Genomic DNA, 22,411 nt, shown 5'->3' with positions numbered 1-22,411 from the left:
GACTAGATCTTGAGTCGCTGCGCAACAGCCCCGTGCAGGCTGCGATTCACACACCAAAGCGAGGCTCTGCTTCGGAGGGCTGAACTCGCCCAAGGCCGTCACTGAGCGGGACCTGAGCCAGAGTCCAACCCAGGCCAATGCCGAGCATCCCGCACCACGATCCAGCTCCTCGCCTGTCGTTTCTCCTGGGAATAAGAGCAAGTGATGCCTGTTGATTCCAGTTTTTCCCCTCCCCTCCCTTTGGCAGGTGCTGGCAGAGAAGGGCTTTGGTGCCATCACAACCGAAATCCGTGAAGCTCCGGAGTTCTATTATGCGGAAGAATATCACCAGCAGTACCTCAGCAAGCACCCCAATGGCTACTGCGGAATGGGGGGCACCGGGGTCCCCTGCCCCATCGGTCTCAAGGAGTGATTCTTGGAAGCAGGACTTCGCCGGAGCCTTAAAATTCTGCGTAAACTGTTAAGGGGGGGTGCTTTGGATTTGCAATAGGGCTTAACTGCAGTCTCCGCTGGATTAAATCAATGGCACTTACTTAGACACAGGGAAAGGCTGAGAGCTGAGTAGCATATGGGAAAACGATACACGTGCTTTCTTTTGTCAAGGGTCTCCTCGTCCTTCTGAGCAGATCAGGAGCAAGGCTTTCTAGCTAGAAGTCTTTGTTTGGCTCAGGCTTGCTAGCTAGGCTGGTTTTGTGCCACAGAAGTCAGCGGCAGAAGAAAGGTCGGGTGCTGGACTAGCAAAAAGCAGCGTAGCGATTTGAAGTTGCCTCTGCCTGCTCCCAGATCGGCTTGCTCCCCAGACTTTCCCACAGAACTGCTGGATTCTCCACCGCTGCTTGCCTTAGCTCTGGGCCCTCCTGGCCTTGGCAGGGCAGCTGTGGATTGCAGCCCTTCCGCAACCCTTGAAGGTTGGATTATGGAAAGCGGAGGCCCCATCCGTGTGTTCTTCTTGGACTGTACCATTACCAACTGCAGGCAGGGGAAAGCAAGAGCTGTCAATCTGCCAACCGCACAAATACAAAATCTGCTAAGAGAAAGTCGGCACATCCAAGCAAGGTTTATACCTGTCCCATTGTACTAACTTGGGCTGGCATGCTAGCTTGGTAGGGAGAAGGTGCTTGGCAGGATAGGGTGGAGTTAGACTGCCTCCCTTGAAAGAAAACCAGGAAAACACCCCCACCATCACAAAAAGTCCTGAATTCCCTCTGCCCTTTTATAGGGGAAGAAGGCCCCCTAAGAATGGCAAAGGACATTCAGTAGCTTGCTTTGTTTTGTGTTCTTTTCGTTTTGTTTTGCTTAAGTATAGGAACATTAAGCAACTGCAGCTTCTCCATCTGTAGTCTGGAGTGGTACAGTCCAGGAAGGCCTGTACTAGGCTACTCTGCTGAATATGGATGCACCAGAATCCCACCGCTAAAATCTGCTGTCTCTGTGGTCCTAAGGTTTTCTAAGATCTTACACACTGAATGCCAACACAAATTTCCACACCATGCTAGAAATCTGAAGGAGAAAGATGAGGCTGTACATTCTCAAGCAAGAGGCAGAAGAGATGCTGGGTAAAACTTTTATTGTGAGCTGCCTTGAGATCTTTGGGTAGTGGGCGACATATACATGGAAATATAGATAGATAAAGATGATCCCACTGGAAGTGAGTCTGGGGTGAAGGAGCTGCAAGCAGGGACTTCCACCCCCCCCGCCCCAAACCGATGCCAGGGTATATTTAGGCCCGTTGGCCATAGCTAGCCCCCAAGCCTTGTGCTGTATTGGGGCCACAGTCTCTGTGTGTGTTACACTGGCAGAAGCTAATTTGGGCTAAAGGAACGCCAAGGTCCTGGTTTTAAATCCTAGCCGTGGCATAAAGCTTTGACTATCCTCTTGGGACGATGAGGACACGGGCTGAAGGAAAGCGTGAGCACCAAGTGCTTTGACTCCCGGGAGGTTCCGTTGCTGAAGGAGCCGCTAAGCCAAATGCCTGTGGTACGAAAGACAACGCTGCCATTTCTTAAGATCTTCCGCTCAGGGTACCTTTGCGTTCGCACCAGCAATGTCTGTGGCATGCCAGGATGCCGTAGAACGGATTCCCTGTTCCTCTCCCCACCTAACCTCACTGAAACGAAGAGAAGACGGCATCACGTGCGGTGCAGTGCAGGAGCTCAATCTGCCAGGGGATCCCCTGGCTTGTGGGTGCAGTTCGATGAATTTGCAGAGCCTAGGAGTTGCTTAGCAGCCCCGGTCTTCCCCAGATGCCACCTTCCCTTCCCCAGCCCACCCCTGTTCCCCCAATCCACAAATCATTTGGTACTTCGCTTGTTTCCTCCTATTTTGAAGGTCGGAGTGCCTTTTCTACAGCTTAGCGTTTTGCAGCAAGGGCTTTCACGCAAGAATAAACGGGTATTTTTGACCTCGCCCCTCCCGCCCTCCTCTCCAAGAGTCCTGAAACCTTCCCAGAGATGGAATCTAGCCCTCTTCTGGAAAGCAGTGCAGCGGGAAGGCAGCCGACAAGGCCGGGGGATTGGCTGGGTCAAACCCTCCCATCTGGTCCTTAAACAGTGTCCCTGTTGAGCTCCCCGTTAATGAAAGCACCGGTCCTGAGACTGCCCCGTACTGCTCCTCTCGGCCGACTTTCGCGTGCTGTGGCACACCTGCCCCCTGCTTGAAGCCACGATCCCGCAACCCTTTCAAGGCACCCTCGTCTCGCCCCACGGCTCGCCGGCGGGAGCAGGCCGGTTCGCTGCTCGAGGAAGCCCAGGCCCGTGGCGTTGTGTGGCATGTTATACCTCTGAATTGTTCTGCTGCTCACTGTCAAGGAAACGAGCACGATCCTGGGTCTTGCAGCCACGGGGGTGAAAAGGAAGCGCACGGGAGCAAGGACTGTGGCATGGTTCTGCCTCTTTCCTCGTGCCACCGTCGCCTCTCTGGTCTTTGGTCGGAGGGCAGCATTCGCTCCCCTGCCGCACGCGTGTGCCCGCACGGGGCCGGGCGAGCCCCCTTTGGGCTTGGACGGGTGCCTTCCACAGAGAGCAGCCCAGCTTCAGCACCACCGTGCGTGGGCCCCTGCGTTTGACCTTGCGCCAGTGCCGATGCTGCAGCAGACCCAGCGTGTCCGCAGTGGCTTCCAGAAAATCAATGGCCCACTTTGGCTAGCGTCCTGTCCCTTTTGTTCTGCTGATTCATCAGCACTTAGTGGTGGGTCATTCCTAGTTCAATTGCAGCTTGCAGTCGTTTGAGTTCTGCATCCCCGCCTCCTCTTTCAGTCCTTCCTGGCCTCTCAGAGCCATTAGAGTAAGGATCCCGGTAAACAGGCCCTTGGACACAATGGTCTCTCCTGGTGGAGGCCTTGCCCTCACGTGAAGATGTCCTGTGCAAATTCTTAGAGGGGCGGCAAACGCAACCGAGGTTTGAAGGCCAGGTTTCTTGTGGCACAGACGTGTGTGGACAAAAGGTGCTCAGCTGCCATATCTGAAAAATGCAGAGAATGAAAAATACGAAAAAAGTCGAGAGGAAAGAGAACGGAAAGCATCAGCACAAGGTGACAACACCGAGAAATTTCCAGGCGTCAGATGTGCACAAGGACAGTGGTGGGTCTCTGTAGCCCTAACGCACTGCGCCTTCTGGTGCTCATTCCACGGTGGCAGCGGGGAACTCGTTCCTGACCCAGCGGAGACCGAAACCAATAGGGTCCCTCGACAAATCCTCCTTCGTCGATTCAGCCCTGCCCTTGCCCTTCTGGTGTTGTGGCGTTCATGCAGTGGTGGTTTTGAGAGACCAAAATAGTTTCCCATTCTCCACGGGCACTTGTTTTACACTTTCTGGAAACAAAATCGAAATTATATTTTACTTGGGTTAAACAGTTTACAACCCCCTTTTTAAAGCTAGCGGACATGCCCCCCTCCCCGCAGCATCAGTGTCTCTCTGAAATATTAACACCGTTTCGACTGACTCACTGGTAGAGAATGCCACCCTTCATCTATCTCCCTTGGGCCCAGCCATCATGGCCAGTGGCCAGGGGCAAGGCAGCTTGTAGTCCAGCATCTGGGAGGCCGCAGACTCTTCACCCCTTCACCTAATTGGCTGCAATTCTGCCCCTTTTTGGTCTCCTCTCCAGACCCTCCTGAGTCATAAAGCAATGCAAGGAGGGGGGTATAGGAGCTGAAAAGCGACTAGGCTTGTCTGGGCCAAAAGAGTGGCAGAGTCTCATGGAAGCATAAAAGGCTGAGGGCAACTGCAGAGGGAGAGATCCCGACTCGCTGACGGCCTTGCAGGCAGTTTCTTGGAGCACAGAATTGCTCCCTTAAAGTCTGAGTGCGGCAGAAGCTTTCGCGGAATAGAGTCCATTTGATTAGACACATAAAGTATACAGGTAAGCATGCATCATGCACATTTCAGCTTAGCTGACTGAAATAACACCCACGGAGTCCCGCACCCCCAAGAACCGGGCAAGGGACTGAATAGCGGTCTTGCCACTCACGGTCTTCGATCAGCCCTCCTCCAGCGGCTTTGGACAGCACCTTCCGGCATTCCTGTCCTGCTTGGTGGAGTTGGTGGAAGGACATCCCATAGGCTGGCCTCCGCTTCCTACAGAACTCATGAGACGGCACTGGAATTGGCACTGGAACCAAAGCAGCCTTGCAGGGCAATTCGTGGACGTTATCCTGACTGTGCGATTCAGCAGGGTTTACTTGGAGAGTAAATCCTCAGGAGGGCTCCAGCTAGACAGGTGAGGTTCTCGCAGCACGGATTCCGAATACTGGGTCACCACTGAGGTCTCGGCCATCTGCGGGGACTGGGCAAGGTGTTGCGGAACGCTCTCGTCAGACAAAGTGCCAAAGTCAACCGTGTTATTGTGTTCAGAATAATGTCCTGGGCCACACTGAATGGCGTTCATTTCCGGCATAACCATGCTGCATTTCTGAAGAGTCCTGACTAGATCTTTTCATAAATGCACCAGAATTCATGCAAAGGTATATTCTTCAGTGATAATGCAGAACATTGCTTTATCAGTAATAAGAACGCTACTATACTCAGTATTTCTTTAACTTTTCTTGACTGATTTTTTGGTGCACACTGCCTGATTCCATGTATAGAATTCCCAGGAATGACGTGCAATATTTAGGTTGATCCCATAATCCCATTTTCTGTCGACCTTGTTAGGAAACTCATCTCAGCCTTTCTGCAATGCATTGAATGTCCATGCTCTTTTTGGGATGCCTGGTCTTTGTACTTTATTGGTAACCTATGCATTCACACGTCTTCTGGAATGAGGGAGGACTTTGTTCAAGGTGAGATTTGTTTTTAAAGTGAAAACAGCCTCAAATTAGTGCTGCCAAGCCCAAGCCATGAACAAATGTCAGTCATAGAAAGACTGCTGAGTCTCAGAAAATGTCGGTCGGGATAGCCACCCTAAATCTCGATTAAAGCTTAATGAATTGTGGGAACCCTGTCTTTGTACTCGATGTATTTTTGTTGCATCTTTTCTCAGGACGTTCCAACACGCTTCCTCCTAACAGAGATCGGGTGAGTGGGTCTTAGTTTGGGTTGGACTCGGGGACCTTCTCTGGCAAGAAACAGGGAACTGGAGAGATCCTCTTTTCCGCGACATGACCTGCACCTCATCCTCCGGGCAAAGCGCTACCCTCTCTGCACATTTTTGTCACTTGCATTTCACAGGAACAGGAGAAACGCTTTCAGTAATAGATGCTGACCAGGGTATGCAAAGAAGGGGACTTTGACCTCCCCCTTCCCCCCACCATGGCATTGTCCCACCGAAAGTGTGAGCCCCACAACCTGTTTGCCCTTGAAGCTGTGCTTTCCTGCAGTGGACCAAATGAACCTGTCTTCCTGGAAAACAGGAATTTATGTTAAGAATCCCCTTTTTGCTTTGCTGTGCTTCGCTTGATGCGTTTACACGTCTATCCTGTATTTTTCCCTCTTGGAGGAACTCAAGGTGGCTTACGTGGTCCTTCTCCACTCTGTTTTATCCCCACAACAGCCCTGAGAGGTGGGCTGAGAGTCAGGGCCTAGCTCTGAGTCACCCAGTGAAGCTCCTGGCTGAATGGGGTCTCCCACTCAGATGGCCTAAGTCCTAGCCCACAATTTTGACCACTGCACCACACACCTTATTTGGGTAGCCACGAAAAGCCGGAGACCATCTGGTTCCACAAGGATGGATCGATGTCCTAAATGCTGCTTTCTCCCAGTCCTTTTGCCCTGCTTGCTTGTCCTTCCCCGCTCCCCCGCCGCGTCACTCTCTGAGATATTAGACTCTCGGGACGCCCCCCACTCCAGCGGTGCTCTTACCCGTGTGGGTTCTTCACGGGAGTTTCTAACTGACTTGTTGAGTAGATTGAAGGAGTTTCAGATAGATCCTCGGTAAGTTGACCTAGATCAGGATGTTCTTTGGCTTCTCATCATCTGTAGCTTCCGCAACATCTTTTGCAGAAATCATTTCCCCCGTAATCGCTCTAAAGAGTCATCGCTGCTGTGATGACACGCCTGCAGCAGCTGCTCTCCGTGGCGGGAGAACAATAGTCCTGCTTTGCGAGGCTGAATCCTCCCTTTGCGCCCGCATCTGCTGCCTCAACCGACCCTCCCCAAGTAGGGTTTGGCAGCTACCCATGGGGTACTTGGGCTCAGATTCAGCGCCTGCTTAAAGGTCCGGATGGGAACCTTGATGTGGGACCTCCCATGCACAGATGGACACATTTCGCCATGCCGACTCCCAATTTGTCATGGAAAGAAACATAGATACAGAGCGAGTCAGAAGGGGCCTCCCGGGCCATCTAGTCTGACCCCTGGCTCCAGCCGGCTCCGCTCACGACATGCCCACCATGCGCATGTTCAGCCTATCCTTGAACACCCTCACCGATGGGGCCTCAACCACCTCCCGAGGAAGCCCATTCCACACCCTCGGGGTCCTGACTGTCAGGATGTGCTTCCTGGCATCCAAATTGAACCATATTTCATGAGCTTGGCTCCACTCAATTAATTATGGAAAGAATTTCAATGTATTATGGAAAGAAGCCACAGTGGAGTAGCAGAGCATGTGAGAAGTTTCCAGATCCATTCTTCAGCACCTCTGAGTAGGAAGGGGAAGAGATACGAGACCACCATTATTGAGGGTGTGTCCTCCTTTTCCATCCTGACTGGGAGCAGTGGGCATGGCTGGGGGGAGCCAAGCTCTACCCTGATGGGACCAGAGTTCCGAGTGGCTTACAAGGCAAGGTCCCCACGTTTTCCACTTGGGGGTTTTGCTAACGCCGTATCTTCTGGCAGGTTCTTTGTGGGCACTTTAAGCATTCTGCCCCCTTCCTTTTGCAGACCCTTGGCAGGGTTGCAGGGGCAGGCCTGCTGGTCTCTTACAGCTCCCAAGCGGAATCCTTTATTCCACTGAAAGGGTGGGGGAGATACTCGATTGTAAACACGGCCCCTCCTCAGCCAGTCACTCCCCTGGCAAGACCAGCTCCTTGCTCTCCTCCTGTCCCAAGCCCATCTCCCGTGCCCCCTGCCTTATTTTCCACCAGATTCCACTCGTTACGGATGATCCCAGCAGTGGCTCCGTCCGTCAGTGGCTGCTTTCAGTCTCCAGTGGCATCTGGTGAGCCTCTGGTGAGCATCTGATGGCCACCTTCCCTCCCAACCTTTATCTCCGGCGTTACAGTACCTCCATCCAGGTTTTACAGCCCTTGTTCCCAGCCCATTGCGTGCCAGATTTTTGGGTCTGACCTTGCAATTTATCAGTCCTGCCTTGTGGTGACTGAAGATTAATAATAGTATTAGGAATAATGACAACAACAACAATGGTGCAATCGCCTTGTTTGTCCAGCAAAACACCACTGGGGGTTCCTGTGTCTTTGATTAAATACTTCCTGTGCGCAAGTTCAGTCAGTCCTTTTACTGCTTGTTGATGAATGCAGGTGAATGATGAATTGCCCTGTGAATTGCTCCCTGTTGCCCAGAATTTTGTTTAAAGGAGGGGAACTTTAATTACAGGCAGTCCCTGAGTTATGAACACCTGAGTTACAAACAGTCCATACTTACAAACTTCCAAAAGCCTATTATTTTTTAAAAAATAATTGCAGAAAATCGTCAGCACCATAGAGGAAGTGAAAGGGGAGAGGCCACCAAATTGTGCCTTCCTACCCTGCACATCTGCAGAGGGAAATTTCTTCCGCATTTCCTTGCTGCAAAGGGGAGGCACTGGTGAGTTTGGGCAGTGGTGGGGAGGTGCTAGAGATATTTGCAGTTTTCCACTTACACAGGGGTCCTTCACCCATAACTCCCACAAAGGTGGAGGATCAATTATACATGATCCAACTTCCATACAGACCCAATGTAGACAAATTTCCATTCGCTCAGGAACGGGACTCAGTTGTAACCTGGGGACCGCCCTGTACTGGTTTCCTTCATTTCTTGTTATTATTTTTAAGATGGCGACATTTCATTCTTTCCCCCAAAATGTCTCAGTTCCTTTGATGTCCTGGGAGTGCAGGGACACCTTGTGAGTCAAAAAATAAGTGGACCAGAAGGGGGCTGTCCGTAAACCCGCTGTCTCTCTGCTTCCCTGCCGAGACTGCCCAATCCTGACCGCCATTCCCTCGCAGCCCTTCCTCCTTCCAGCGTCCCAAGAGCCCCGTGGACTTTCCATGGAAAGGGCCGTCCTGGAAACCCCCCCCCCCGGTTGCTGGGACCGCCAGGGCCTGGACCCCCAGCATCCCATTATGATGTCACCGCAGGTGGGAAGGATGCCACGGGGGCAAGCAGATGTGGGAGGCACTGCGGGTGCAGCAGATTTCCTCTGACCTGTCCAGCGAGGATGGGAGGGTTTGATGCTTCGGGCAGTTTCGGCTCTGGGCATGAAGTGGGGCGAGCTCTTTAGGATAAGGTCAACATGCCACTCCGGGGTCTCCTGTTTCTAGCGTTGCTCCTGAGGCTTCCCTGTGCAGGTAGCTAGACTCTCTCCCCATGTTTGTTCCTTCAACCCTGACTCCCTCGGGGCGAGGAGACCAGCACCCACTCAGTGCAGCCCACGAGATCCGGGAGAAGGAGGACCAAAGCCAGTGGCAGCTGGTGACTCCCTTGGCTCCCAGCCCATCTGTGTGAGGAGCTATCCTTGGTGCTGAAAGTACAGGCTAAAACTCAGAGTAGATACCCTGCCTTACCAACACTGGAGCCAATGATCAACACCCGAGGCATTTTACATAGAAACATGGAAACAGAGAAACAGAGAGAAGGGGTCTCCTGGGTCATCTAGTCTGACCCCCGGCTCCAACTGGCTCTGCTCATGACATGCCCACCATGTGCATGTCCAGCCTATCCTTGAACACCCTCACCAATGGGGCCTCAACCACCTCCTATGGAAGCCCATTCCACACCCTGGGGGTCTGAACTGTCAGGAAATACTTCCTGGCATCCACCCTAAATCTTGGTTCCCTGAGTTTTGCTCCATTGGAACACGTCATGCCCTCCACTGCAGGGGAAAAAGGGTCATGACCCACCTGTGTATGGCACCCCCTCATGTACCTGTATGTCGCCAACAGACCCCCTGAGTCTCCTCTTCTCCAGGCAGAAGAAACTCAGTTCCCTCAGTCTCGCCTCATACGGCATCCCCTGCAAACCGGCCACCAACCTTGTGGCCCTGTGCTGCACTGACTCCAACCTGGCTATATCCTTTCTGTAACGAGGGGCCCAGAACTGAGCACAATACTCCAGTTGCAGGCGCACCAGAGTCGTACAGAGTGGCAGTAATTCCTCTCTCGATCTAGAAGCCACACTTCTGGCTATGCAACCAAGGGTGGCGTTTGCCCTCTTGGCCACCGCATCACACTGCTGGCTCATTTACAGAAGGCCAGCAAGGCCAGCATCACTCTCCCAAAGCTGTAAAATGGGCACAACATGTACGGGAAGTAGAGCTTTCCCATTGTTTCCCAGCAGAGCAGCACACTCCCCATTCTGTTCCCCTTTCTTCCTGCGGCCTGAGTCCCAAAACCCAAGCCGGCTCATGGATGGAGGCAAGAACCGGGGAGGGGTCTCCACCAGCCACGCTGGAGACGCTCCCCTGGCAGGTCAGCATCGAGACCAAGGACAAGCCTGTCTGTGGGGGGGCCATTCTGAGCAGCTGGTGGATCTTGTCTGCAGCCCACTGCTTCATGGGGGACACGTGAGTACTGAGGAACGGCTCCAGGTGCTTGCAAAGCCTATTCCGAGGGAGGGGCATCTTAGCTGGTGCACTGACGTTCAACACAGACCTTTGGCCCTGCAACAGGCCGCTCTCAAAGGCTGTTAGGCAGTCATCAGGCAGCAATCCCACAGGCTTGGCAACGAGCTAGCCCTGAGGGTTGCAGGAGTGCAAAGCACATTCCTGCGGTCGGGGAGCCCTCCAAGCGGCATCATAAGGACCCAGCATGTTCTACTTGGCCATGGAATGCAGGCCGGCCATTGGGAGAAAACGCTCAGAAAACCCGAGTTGGGGGACGGAATGGATTCCCGAAAGGCCATGGTGGGCTGGCTGGCACCCTGAACCGGGGCACACCCACACTGGAACATTTTGTTGTAGGGTCCATCTGCAGATGGCTCTTCTCCAGCACCCCCCAAGGCCGGCCTCTCAGTTGGTTTGCTTGGTGGCCGTGGGGCCAGCTTCCCCTTTCTTGGCCTCCAGCTTCCACGTTGCCTCCTCAGCAGGCTGGCTAAGACAGGCGTGTGGTCTGTGGGGCCCCTCTGCCCCGCTGAAGACCCCCACCAGGCCAGATGCCTGCCTGGCGCCTCCTCCCGGCTGCAGGGGTGTGGGACCCGTTGCTCCCAGTCCGGCCCAGGCCTTGCCACTCCAAAGACCAGCCAGGCGGTTCCCAGCGCACGCCCCACAGTTCTAAGGCAGAGTCAGCACTAGCGTCCAGCATTTCCGATGTCCTGAGAGTGGGCAGAGGGGGGTGCACGCAGCCCAGGGGACCCTCTCCGAGCAGTTCGCTGGTCCACCTCACCTCGTGGGTGAGCCGCATCCCTCCTCTTCGTCCCCAAGTTTTTCAGATCTCCAGATAGTGGTCGGCTCCAAGAAGGATGCCCCGGAGACCAGGAAGCTGGACCGGGTGGTCATCCACCAAGACTTCAATGGCGTGAGCCTGGTCAATGACGTTGCTCTGATCTTGCTGGACTCGCCCGTGGGCTTTGGCGATGCGAAGGCGCCCATCTGCCTGCCCTTGCTGCACGACCTCGGCATGTGGCGGGACTGTTGGGTCGCCGCACGGGGGTCCGTCACGGCAGGTACCGAACCTCCTCATCCGGGGCTGAGGCTGTGCAGGCTCCCGCCCTCCCGCAGTTCTGACGTCTTCCTTGAAGCCACAAATTAGATGGACTTTTAGTGATGAGTTTATGGTTTTGCCTCACGTGCTGCTGGCAATTTTATACCCCCACTGTTACTGGCTACATTTATTTATGTATTTAAGCATTTCTATACCATTCGATTACCAGAGCACTTTCAGTATGGTGTACAGAATCCTATTAAAACAATATATCATTCAAATTTAAAAACAGATTTAAAACAAACACGCCTGCCATAAAACATCCATACAACAATTAAAAAACAGGCATGTACAAGTCCACAATTCTTAATAATCTATAATCAATCTATTTATCAAATTAATAATTTGTTTAAAAAACCCTTCCTTTCTGAGCAGGATCACTTCCTCCTCCTGCCTTCAGTCCGATGGTGTCTGTCCTGAAGCCAATTCAGAGTGAGGGCAACATGGACTCCTTGCCCTCACTCTGAATTGCTAATTGCTTGCTAATTCTCATCATGCTTTAAGTTGGATTTCAGAGTGATGCCATCCAAACGAAGACTTGAGAAATGTGGCATGGATCCCAGTGGCCATTCTCCTTGGGATGGATGTGTCCTTCTCCCAGGCAGGGGTGCTGATCCGCTCTCTAGGTCACGGTGGGAGTCTTGAGGTTGCATGCAAGGCCCAGATTTAAAGCAGCCTTTGGACCCAAAGCTCAGTCAGGATGGGTGTCTCTGCTTGCTCTTAATGACCCCGCCGCAGTGCCGTTTAGAAGGCAGCAGGCCAGGAACTTGGTCTGAAGGCAGAATCTCATTTCCTGCAGCGGGGACCAGCCATAAGCGCTCCCTGGGGCGGTTCGGGGTGCTTTTCTTTCAAGCACAGAAAGCAGCGACCGGCCTTAGGGTTGTGCTGTCCCGATTTTGTCCTTGGCCTAGCCAACAGGCCAGCCGTTGACCAGCTTCCAGCCCCAGCTGAAACACCCACCCACCTGCAAGCGATTTCTTGCTGGTTTCTAGAAGAGATTCTAGAGATGACATTCATCCAGCTCATATTTTAATATGAACGAACCTAATTCAGTTCTTTCACATCCCTGGGTGAACGGAAACCCAGCTATGCTTTCGGCATTCTTGCATCTCCAAATTTTTCAGTGGAGATTTCCAATCTAAAATGCATACAACTCTCTGCATATCCGTTCAAGTATATGCAAGGGTTGGAAAACAACATGCCTGTTTTAAGCCAAAATAAATGGATTGGGAGAAATGTGATAAATTCTTATTGGTTTTTATGAAAGCATGAAAAGAAAGAGGAAAGGAAAGGAAATCTCAAAGCTAAGAACTGAACAAACTTAATCACAGTCTGAGAGAAGTGGGAAGTGTGGGGACCATCCGAACCTCCCGTGGGATTCATCCCTGTCCTGTCTCAGGTGCTCTGAACAGCCCCTCTGTGCCTGCAGGTGGCAATGCGAAGTCCGCCCACGTGCTGCAGAAAGTGCAGATGAGCTTGATCGGCAGGGAAGCGTGTTCCAAGCAGGTCCCGGGACTGGCGGGGGACGTGTTCTGTGCGGTGTCCGAGGAAGGTGGAAAGGAGGCCTGCAAGGTACGGTGAACCTAGGGCTGTGCTATACACCTCGACTCCTTCCAGCTGCCAGCACTTGGTGGGCAGCTTCCAGACCGATGGCAAAGACGTTCTAGGCAGGTTCTAGGTAACCCAAGTTCTGGGCATGCCCCTAACGTCCAAGTCCTGACCAAAGGGGGGCAGATGCCTGTCTTCATTCCTTTATACCAGCCTTCCCCAACCTGGCACCTTCCCTGCAGGGGATGATGGGAGTTGGCACCCAGCACATTGGGTTGCTTTATACAGTTCCTTCCTTTTTCTCTTCTCCTCTTTCTCTCCCCACATTTCATTTTCCTCCTTCGCTGCCCGTATGATTTGTGCATTAACAGCGTTCAAGAAACGACAAGCAACGGGTGTGTAAAGAAAAGACCAAGGGGAAGAGGGAGGTTGGGGTGAAAAGAGGAAAGTCCATGAAAGAGTAGTGGCAAAGGAAGCAGTCCCTGTTTCTAAAGGGCTTTTGCCAAGCTGGCCCATCAGAGCATGCCTGATGCCGGGCCCTGCCCCATGGACTCACAGTTCCACAGTACACCCTCAACTCAGCATCTGCTCATCTTTTGGGTACCAAAGGACGCCTTATGATTTGGGGAGCAATATGGCCATGTATCCGGAAGCTTTCTCTAGGGATGTGAGAGGAGTGGGACCCACTGGATTCCCTGGGATCGGCTCCCCAGGCTTCAGTCTGTATCGCAGTAGCCCAGAGTCCAAGTACCGGGCGAGCGGCCCCGAGCTCCCCCGGTGCTGGCCAGGAGTCGAGCGTCAAGCGCAGTGCATGGAAGCCCCACTGTGTCCTACACAAGCAAGCACAGCGAGCGGGGAAGACGGCCGGGCTCTGGGAAGGGCGACCAGCCCTGGCCCTCTCGGTGCCCCCTCGGTGCCGCATTCTGCCCAATTGGGTATCCGTGGGCATCTGTGGATTTCCTCTTGGCTCGGCTCGCTTCGCAGGACCAGGCTGAGCATGGGAGGAACGGACGCTCGCGGGACCGGTTCCAAAAGGGTCCATCCCAACCCCGCCGGTGTGCGTCGCACACAGTTGCGAACCTCATTGCGCTGCCTGATTTCGTTTGCTCGGAAATTATTAATTGTGTAGAACAGCAAAGCTGCCTCCTCACATCTTTCTGGAGAACGGCAGAGCTCGCCTAACCTGGGGCCACCGGATGGGCCTCTGCGAGTCTCTTCCCACACAGGTTTGCGGTGCGAAGCCCTCCGGGCTGGTTTGTGACCGATTTCTCTCCTGCTTTTCCACCTCCGTCGCTGCCGCAGGAGGACAGTGCTGGAAACCCGCTGGTTTGCACCTACGGAAGCCACTCGAAGTGGTTCGTGGTTGGCGTGGCCAGCCGTGGCGGGAGCTGCAGTGGGGAGGAAAGCCCGGCCATCTACACAATTGTCTTCAGCTACCTCGACTGGATCCAGCGGGCGAGCGCCAGCGAGGGCAAGCCGTTCATCCCCGAAGGTGTGGACGACTTCGCGGAGCTCATAGGAGACCCGGCTAGGGAGCTCGAGGCGGCATCTGGCGCTTGCCCCCTTCCCGCAGCCCCTGCGCTCGCTCTGGTTTGGGTGCCGCTACTGCTCCATTTCTAGCCCAATCCCTTTCCCCCAGATATCCAATACCGTAAAAGGCTAAGCGTGACACTAACGCTCACCGGGTCACAACCAGTTCAGCTTTATTTATGTAGCAATAAATAAAACAAGAAATAATAATTAAAAAAAGCCGCACACGCAGCCCGCCAAATGGGCTTCCTTGCTCGTTAGAGAAATTACACGGGAGATGTGGGGCTTTGTGCAATGGAGGGGGACATCGTGTGGCTGCTCTCGGTATGGCAGAAGTCCGAAGGCCGCAGAAGCCGTGGAACCCAGTGGGGCAGCCCCAGTTCCCGTGGGACCTGCTCCCCCAGCCTCACGCCCAGTTCCGAAGTGCAGCTTCACATTTCACGACAGCTCTTGGGACCCCCACTGCTAGGCACAGCTCCCTGCCCCCTTGCCCTCTGGCCGTCAAACCCGGGACGATCTTTTGAAGTGCAATTCTTCTTTTGCATCTGAACGGATATCATAGAAACACAGAAACAGAGCGAGTCAGAAGGGGTCTCCCAGGCCATCTAGTCTGACCCCCGGCTCCAGCTGCCTCCACTCACGACATGCCCACCATGTGCACGTCCAGCCTGTCCTTGAACACCTCCCGGGGAAGCCCATTCCACACCCTCGGGGTCCCAACTGTCAGGGAGTGCTCCCTGGCATCCAAATTGAACCTTGGCTCCCTGAGCTTGGCTCCGTTGGAGCGCGTCCTGCCTTCCTCTGCAGGGGAGAACAGGTCTCTACCCACCTCCGTGTGACATCCCCTCGCCTGGTCAGCAAGGTCTGTCTGTTCACACATAGAAACAGAGGAAGTCAGAAGGAGCCTCCCAGGCCATCTAGTCTGGCCCCCGGCTCCAGCCAGCTCCGCTCACGACATGCCCACCATGTGCACGTCCAGCCTATCCTTGAACACCCTCACCAATGGGGCACCAATGACCTCCCATGGAAGTCCATTCCATACCCTCGGGGTCCTAACCAGCAGGAAGTGCTTCCTGGCATCCAAATTGAACCTTGGCTCCCTGAGCTTTGCTCCCTTGGAGCACGTCCTGCCTTCCTCTGCAGGGGAGAACAGGTCTCTACCCACCTCCGTGTGACACCCCCTCACATACCTGCATGTTGCCAACAGATCCCTCTGAGTCTCCTCTCCTCCAGGCTGAAGAGACCCAGTTCCCTCAGTCTCGCCTCGTACGGCATCCCCTGCAAACCGGCCACCAACCTTGTGGCCCTGCGCTGCACTGACTCCAACCTGGCTAGATCCTTCCTGTAATGTGACGTTCAGCACAGCTTGAATTCTCAGTCACCTACTGGCAAAGTTGAGGGAGATGCATCTGCCCATGTGAAGAGGAACCAAAACTGGAAGCTCCCTGCCTGCCGTTCCCTTTCGGGAAATGCTTGGGGCAGCCCCTTTCTCTCGGTGCTCCCTTACTGGGCCAGGTTTGCCTGTGATGCCAAATTATTTAGGGTGGTTAAAATCAAAACGGATTGTGAGGCGCTCCAACGGGAGCTCTCCAGGCTGGGAGGATGGCCCCCCAAATTGTACATGCAGCTCAATGTACACAAGTGCAGAGTAACACATGCAGGGGCAAAACATCCCAACTGCAAGTAAAGGCTGATGGGATCTGGGATAGCGGTGACGGAGCGAGAGAGGAATCTCGGGGGGCGGAGGGGCAGCTCAATGAAAACGTCAGCCCAGCGCTCAGCTGCCCTGAAGAAGGCAAACTCCAGGCTTGGCATCGTTAGGAATGGGATAAAAAGCAGAGCTCCAAAATCCCGCTTCCCTTTATGCGCATCGTCGGTGCGACAGTCCTTGGAGTACTGTGCTTGGTTCTGCTCACCTTACCTGGAAAAGGACATCACTGAGTTGGAGAAAGGACCGAGAAGGGCAAAGAAGAGGGTCCAGGGGCCCCCTGAGCAGCAGCTCCAACTGGGACTGTTCAGCTTGGAAAAGGGCGCGTGAGGGGAGAATGACGTGCCTTTGAGACATGGCACAGGTGGAGGAAGGTCTCCCTCTTCCATGGCACTCGAACCTGGTGAAGCCGATCGTGGCAGATCAAAGGAAAGATCAAAGGAAAGACTAAGGCTGAACTATGGCATTTGCTGCCATGGGAAGTGGTGGTGGCCACCCATTAAAAGGGGCTTGGAAAGATCCACGGAGGAGGAGGCGATCCGTGGCCACTGGCCTCGCTGGCCCTGGGCTCCCTCCTTGACCAGAGGTGGCCTTACTGCATGCCTCAGTTGCTGAGGAGCCTGGGCAGGAGGAGGTCTTGCATCCACCCTGCTGGAGGGGTCCTAGGCACAGCTGGGTTGCCACCGTGGGTAAAGGGCGGTGGGCTAGGTGGCGCTTGGGTCTGAGCCAGCACGTTCTTGGGGTCCAGACTCTCTCACTCTGCCTGAGAGAGCGCAGTAGGTGACCTTGGGACCACGAAGTCCCCCTCCCCGTTCTCCGCCTCAGAATCGGACGAGGGGGTCTCCTGCAAAGCTTGGGGGTCCCCATGTCCCGTCTGAGAATACCTGTCCTCAGCAGGGAGAGCAACGGTGAGACCCATTTCCTCCACCCACCGCGAGGTGCTGTGGAATCCAGGCTGGGTGGTCCAGGCAACCCGCATTCTTCCAGGGGGGCTGTCGCTGCCCCACCAAGAGCCCCTCAAATACCTCCCAAGGCCGGGTGCCTGTGGCCGGGTGGGTGGCCTCAATCGCCACGGGACCGAGAGCGGGTCTCCGGAGGACCGGTCCCCCGCTTCCTCCTGAAGGACATCGGAAGCCCTCCCCACCCCGCCCTGCCCTGTGCAAGGACACCTTGGCCACTGCTGGACCCGTCCGTTTGCATGCCCCTGGCCAGCTTTTGTTAGCCAGAAGGGGCAAGGACGGGGGGGTGTGGGTGGCCGCCTCCTTGGAAGCCCCCTGCCCTGCCCCCAGGCCTCGGCGAAAGGTGTCGATTCCCCCTCCCAAACCAGCCCTCTCGCCCAGTTCACTGCAGGCGCAATCCAGGTGGTCCGCAGATGTGCGCTGCAGGAAGGTCGCCATGGGGCTGGGGGGTGCGGGAGGGAGAGCCGCTGCTCTCCTCTCGGGGGTGAGGGGTCCTCACCCCCCTTGCGGTTCAGGCGGCCTCGCCCAGCAGCCCCCCGGCCCGGCCAGGCATGCCTGATGTCTTGCGCATGAGAATCGGCCCTCTTGCCCCACCTGCATCCAGCTTCCCTGGGCCTGGGCGCTTGGGAGACACAGCCCCCTGCCGGAGGGGCCCGTGGTCCCGATCCAGAGCTGCCCGGGTGCACGGCTCGTGACCCTCCCAAGCCCTTGCTGGCTGGCGCCTGCTGGGCAGCACGGCTGACGTGGTCCCCCGGCGTGGGAGCACAGCAAGCCTCGTACAAAGGGGAGGTGGGAAGGGGGTGTCGGCGGGGGCCTTGGGAAGGTGGAGGACGGGGCAGCCAAAGCGCCCCGGCGCAGCCCTCTGTCCGAGCCCCTTCTGCCTCGCTCTCCTCGCCTTCCAGGCGACGCCGCAGGTCTTCTTGCTCTCTGTGGCTCACACATCCGGCTGTGCACCGGCCCGGGCACAACGGCACATGTGAGCACACGGCCTCTGCGACCTTGCGCAGCACGGCCTCTGGGTGGCAGCGTCGCCCCCCTTCTGCCGCCTCCGCTCCGTGTGGCTCAGGACTGACCGACCTCCTGAGCCTTCTGGGCGGCCGCGGCTCCCCCCGCAGCGCGGCTCGGGGCAACACGTGTGCCCGGATCGTGCCGCCACACCACCCGGGAGCGGCCGTGGTGCAGGGCGCGCCACTCAGACCCCCTCTGCCCAGCGCAGGGGCAGGTTTAAGGGGGGTGGGCAGCCGTGGAATCACACGTGCTGGAAAGGGTCTGTCAAGCTGTGGGAAAATGAGAGCCAAGCTGGAGGGAGCCTTTCGGACGCTGGGGGTGGTGAAGCTACCCCTGGACTGCCGCTTGCCCATATGTCTGGGGCCCCCGTGGTCTGGAAGCGGGCCTGCTGCTCGGAGTGAGAGCACGTGCTTTCCCAGAGCGCGTCCCACCAGGACGACGCTGCTCCCTCGTCACTGGCAAGGCACACACCCGGAACTCGGGGTGGTGGGCTTTGGGGGTCCCCTCTGGCATCGTGGCCCTCCTTGGGAGGTGGCCCCTCGCTCTTTCAGCAGGACGAGCTGCAGCGGGAAGGATGCCGATGCGGTTGCAAAGCAGAGAGCAGTTCACAGGAAGGCGCTCTTCGGGGGGGGGGGGTTGTGCTTGCCACGGGCAGCAGCTCCTCTGGGATTCAGGGCGGGTTGGACGCGGCATGTGGCTGGGCCCCCAGAGAGCAACCACAGCGCAGAGGGAAACAAAACTATGAGAGTTCCTGCACTTTTATATTTTATAAATATATTTTATATATATTTTTGCTGATGGCGTTAAAAAGTTGGTACAACGCTGGGGAAAATGTATCACAGAGGAAGGTGACCGTGCAGAAAAGGGATGTAATTTGTTTCTGAAATTCTAAATACATAGAGTTTTCAAAAGTGTGGAAAGTTTTTGAAGACCCCTGGCATGTGAAGCTAGGGGGACGAGAGGGTTCCCTCTTTCAGGGATGCTTGCGGATCAGGAGGGCCCGCTCAGGGTCATCGTGTGGCGGACGTGGGCAAAGCCTTTGTGGGTTGCACTCAGCTCCTCCCTGGAGGCCTGTAGGAAAGAAAGGCCTTGCATGTTTCTAGTCCTGATGGAGCAAAGGGTGAGGGTTCCTCCCCCATCACTAGAGAACACTTGTTGTTACTTCTAGGACTGGTAGGTGGGGGATCTCCGCAGGCCAGATTGTCCGCAGGCTGGATTTGGCCCACATGTTGGGGGTCCCTGGAAGAATTTCGTGGTCCTCAAGATTACTGCTGCCCCAGGCAAGAGAGCTGCCGCTGTGGAGAGGTACAGAAATGGAATAATGCATGCACAGATGCTTAAACTAAACTAGGTTTAGCCGTCTTGGTTTGGAGATGGAAACGTGACTACCTCTGATGCATGCGCTGGATTTCTGGACCTGCTAGCAGGAAGTCCAACAGGTGCAGACGTGTTCCCTTTTAGGGACGGCTGAGTGAGGGTGCCAGGAGGGCTTCTAGGCTCCCACTGTCCAACAGGGGCGCCCCGGGGCCCCAGTCCCCCCTGACTGCTCCGGAAAGCGGGGACGTCCAAGGAACTTCCCACATCAGGCGCTGGAGTGCGCGGCGGAGCTGGAGGAAGGTCCGTCTCCCACACCTTTCCTTTTCTGGCAGCGCGACGAAGGGAGGAAAGAAAAAGTTGTGGATGGCCAACAATAAGCTGCACACCCTTCGGCCCCCACCTCCTGCCCACACCAGGCTCCCCATTCAGACTTTTGACAATAAACAAGGTCACTGGATTCATTCAGCTCCCGGAGTAAACAAAGCCCCACAATAATACATTCCCCCCTTCCTGCCCCCCTTTCTGCCTCCCCCCAACTCTCCTTCCGCTAAGAATAGAAGCCTTCGCAGCTCCTTTTACCTTCATCTCTGCCTCTGAGAATCCGACTCGCGGGCACTTCCTCCAACAACAGTTCAGGGTTGCACGAGCGCGCAGCGTTTCCTACTCCGCGTGGGAATCTCCCTTTCCACGCAGACACCCAGCCGGCCTTGCGCTCGTCTGCCTGCTCCGCTGGCTTCCGGCGGCAAGCGGGGCCGCGGAGACCCAGCGACCCACTGCTCTGTGCTGTGGAAACGGATCCTGATGAAATGGATCCTGATGGAAATGGATCCTGCACTGCAGGAACCCTCTCCAGGCCTGAGCTCTGTGCCCTTGTCCCGATGAGAGCCAGGGCATGGCGTGCGCTTGGGGGGCGTGCAGTGGAGAGGGCAAGAGCCTCCTCATCTCTGCGTGCCTGACACCCTCCTGGTGCCCCCTGGCACCCGGGGGGGGGGCGGGGGCGTGAAGCTGGGACAAGCGAGGACATCCAGGATAGCGGGCCGGAGGAGGAAGCTGCTGCCTGGATCTTGACTGGAGTGGAGAACGGGTCTCAGCAAAAGTCAGCTCATCTTCCCCCAACGCTAGACATCAGGGAAGGTTTCCCCACTGTCAGAGCAACACAACAGTGGGACCAGCTGGCTGGAGGGGTGGGGGGCTCTCCCACACTGGAGGCATTCAAGGGGAAACTGGACAGCCCTCTGAGCGAGGTGGTGTGACTTGGTGTCCAGCAGTTACATGAGGCTGGACCCGATGGCTGTCGTGGCCCATTTCCAGCTCTGCTATTCTAGGATTCCATGACAGTGGAACCAGCTGCCTGGAGGGGTGGGGGGCTCTCCCAAACTGGAGACATTCAAGGGGAAACTGGACAGCCATCTGGGTGGGACAGTGTGAACTGGTGTCCTGCAACAGCAGGGGGTTGGACCTGATGACCTTCATGGCCCCTTCCAGCTCTGCTATTCTATGCTCCTGAAGAGGGTTTGCGAGCTCCTCAGCTCCCCACTGGGCACAACTAGAAGTGCAGCCGCTTGCCAGCCGCTCAGCCCTCGGTGCAAGGCACGGCACATCGTCTGATCCGTCAGAGGCCAGCCTTGGTCGAGCGAATGGGTCCGTTCAGGAGAAAAGGACCCCAGCCCTTTGCACACCGCAGGGGATCAGGACACAACTTGCTGCTCCCAGAGCGCTGGGGGAGAGGGGGGTCCGAGGGGGCAGCGGGGGCGACCCTGCATCTGTTCGAAGTGCTGCAAGGCACTGAGCCAGGCATGGGTGGACCTCTGCTTTGCCCGGGCCAGAACCTGGCGGCGCGAAGCCGGAACCAGCCGAGCCCCGGTGTGAAAACATACCAGTCCACCCTCTCAACTCTGTGCTAGGTCTGTTGAGCTTGCCAGTGTCCTCCAGTCTGGAGAAGGCGTAAGCCTGAGGTTTGGACGTCACCCGCAGAATCAAGACCAAGCGGGGCTGGCCCAAGATGCATCACTGGCCGGAAGCGAGCCCAAGCCCAGAACACCCGTGCCAGCAAGTCAGACTTTCCGAGACATAGGCCTGACCCAGAGAGCAAGCTTTGGCAGGCCCTTCTGTGGCCGGCCCAAACCTGGCACCCCGCGAGCGCTCCTTGCTGCTTCCCAGAGACTCACGCCCCAGGAAGCCACGCCAGATCGCAGGTTCCAGGTTCTGGAAGCGGGGCAGTGCAGCCACGTACGCAGGGTGTCAGGCGAGGGCAAACAGGCATGTTTCAGGCACATGCTGTTAATTTTTGGGTGTACACGCCAGCTGCGGAATCATGACTCTACAGCTGAGAGAGAAACGCAGAGTGTCTCAGCACAGGTGAGAAGCGAGTCCCCAGGTTGCAATCGCTCCGCTGCTGCCCAAGTGCGGCCGGGCCATTTCAGGGCCCTCCACGGCTCTGTCTCTTTGGGCAGGCTTCCGATGCAACACCCCTTCAAATGAGGACGGTGCTCTGTACGGCAGGATACGCGGCCACCCTGGTCAGGCACTGAAGTGACTCATCGACACCCTGACCCAAAGGGTGAGCCCGGCACCTGCAGAAACGGGTGGGCAGGTGATCAGCCTTGCAGGGGAAGATCTTCCTTTGGAAAAGCCTTACGGGACAACGGCCAATGCGAGGATAAGGAAGCAGCTAAGGGGCCTCGAAGCTGTCCAGACACTTCGTTGCATTGATCATGCGCAGGCCATCCCTGCTTAATATGATAAAATATTTCGTCAGCAGCCCCAAAATCCACCTGGTTCCCAGCAGTTCCTGCTAAGGCCATTTCTTTTTCAATGATGCAGCCTCTGCTGCTAACATTTTCACCCGTGTGCATTGATTAGTGTACGCAAATTGTGTGAGCACCGGCGTCCTCTTCTGGGAGAGGGATGCCTTCCTTGTTATCCAAACACTCCAGGTCAGGGATGGGGAGCAACATGACTGCAGCGTGAAGACTACAAGGGCCATGACGCAGTGCGACTTGGAGGCAACTCGGCTGTTCTAGGATCCCATGAAATACGAACATGTGAAA

General features: G+C 55.7%; 2 protein-coding genes across 2 annotated transcripts in view; both read left to right on the top strand.

Moving 5' to 3' along the window:
- MSRA (methionine sulfoxide reductase A) overlaps positions 1–5,440 on the top strand; it is a 222,515-nt gene extending 217,075 nt beyond the window's left edge. Inside the window, exon 6 of the mRNA XM_044450293.1 lies at positions 248–5,440. Coding sequence (XP_044306228.1) covers positions 248–412 — 165 coding nt within the window. The 3' untranslated portion in view covers positions 413–5,440. The remainder of the gene's footprint in view (positions 1–247) is intronic.
- A 4,561-nt stretch (positions 5,441–10,001) lies between these two features.
- On the top strand, positions 10,002–14,459 carry PRSS55 (serine protease 55). Its single transcript, XM_044450298.1, has 4 exons — positions 10,002–10,156; positions 11,012–11,239; positions 12,704–12,863; positions 14,145–14,459. Exons 1-4 carry the CDS (start codon positions 10,002–10,004, stop codon positions 14,457–14,459), a joined length of 858 nt encoding a protein of 285 aa, XP_044306233.1.
- Positions 14,460–22,411: the final 7,952 nt, after the last annotated feature.

Source organism: Varanus komodoensis, unplaced genomic scaffold, assembly GCF_004798865.1.
Source record: "Varanus komodoensis strain SLA01 unplaced genomic scaffold, ASM479886v1 scaffold64, whole genome shotgun sequence".
NCBI classification, from domain to species: Eukaryota; Metazoa; Chordata; class Lepidosauria; order Squamata; family Varanidae; genus Varanus; species Varanus komodoensis.
The sequence above is the reverse complement of the archived record's forward strand: the minus strand, read 5'-3'. Positions and strand labels throughout refer to the sequence as shown.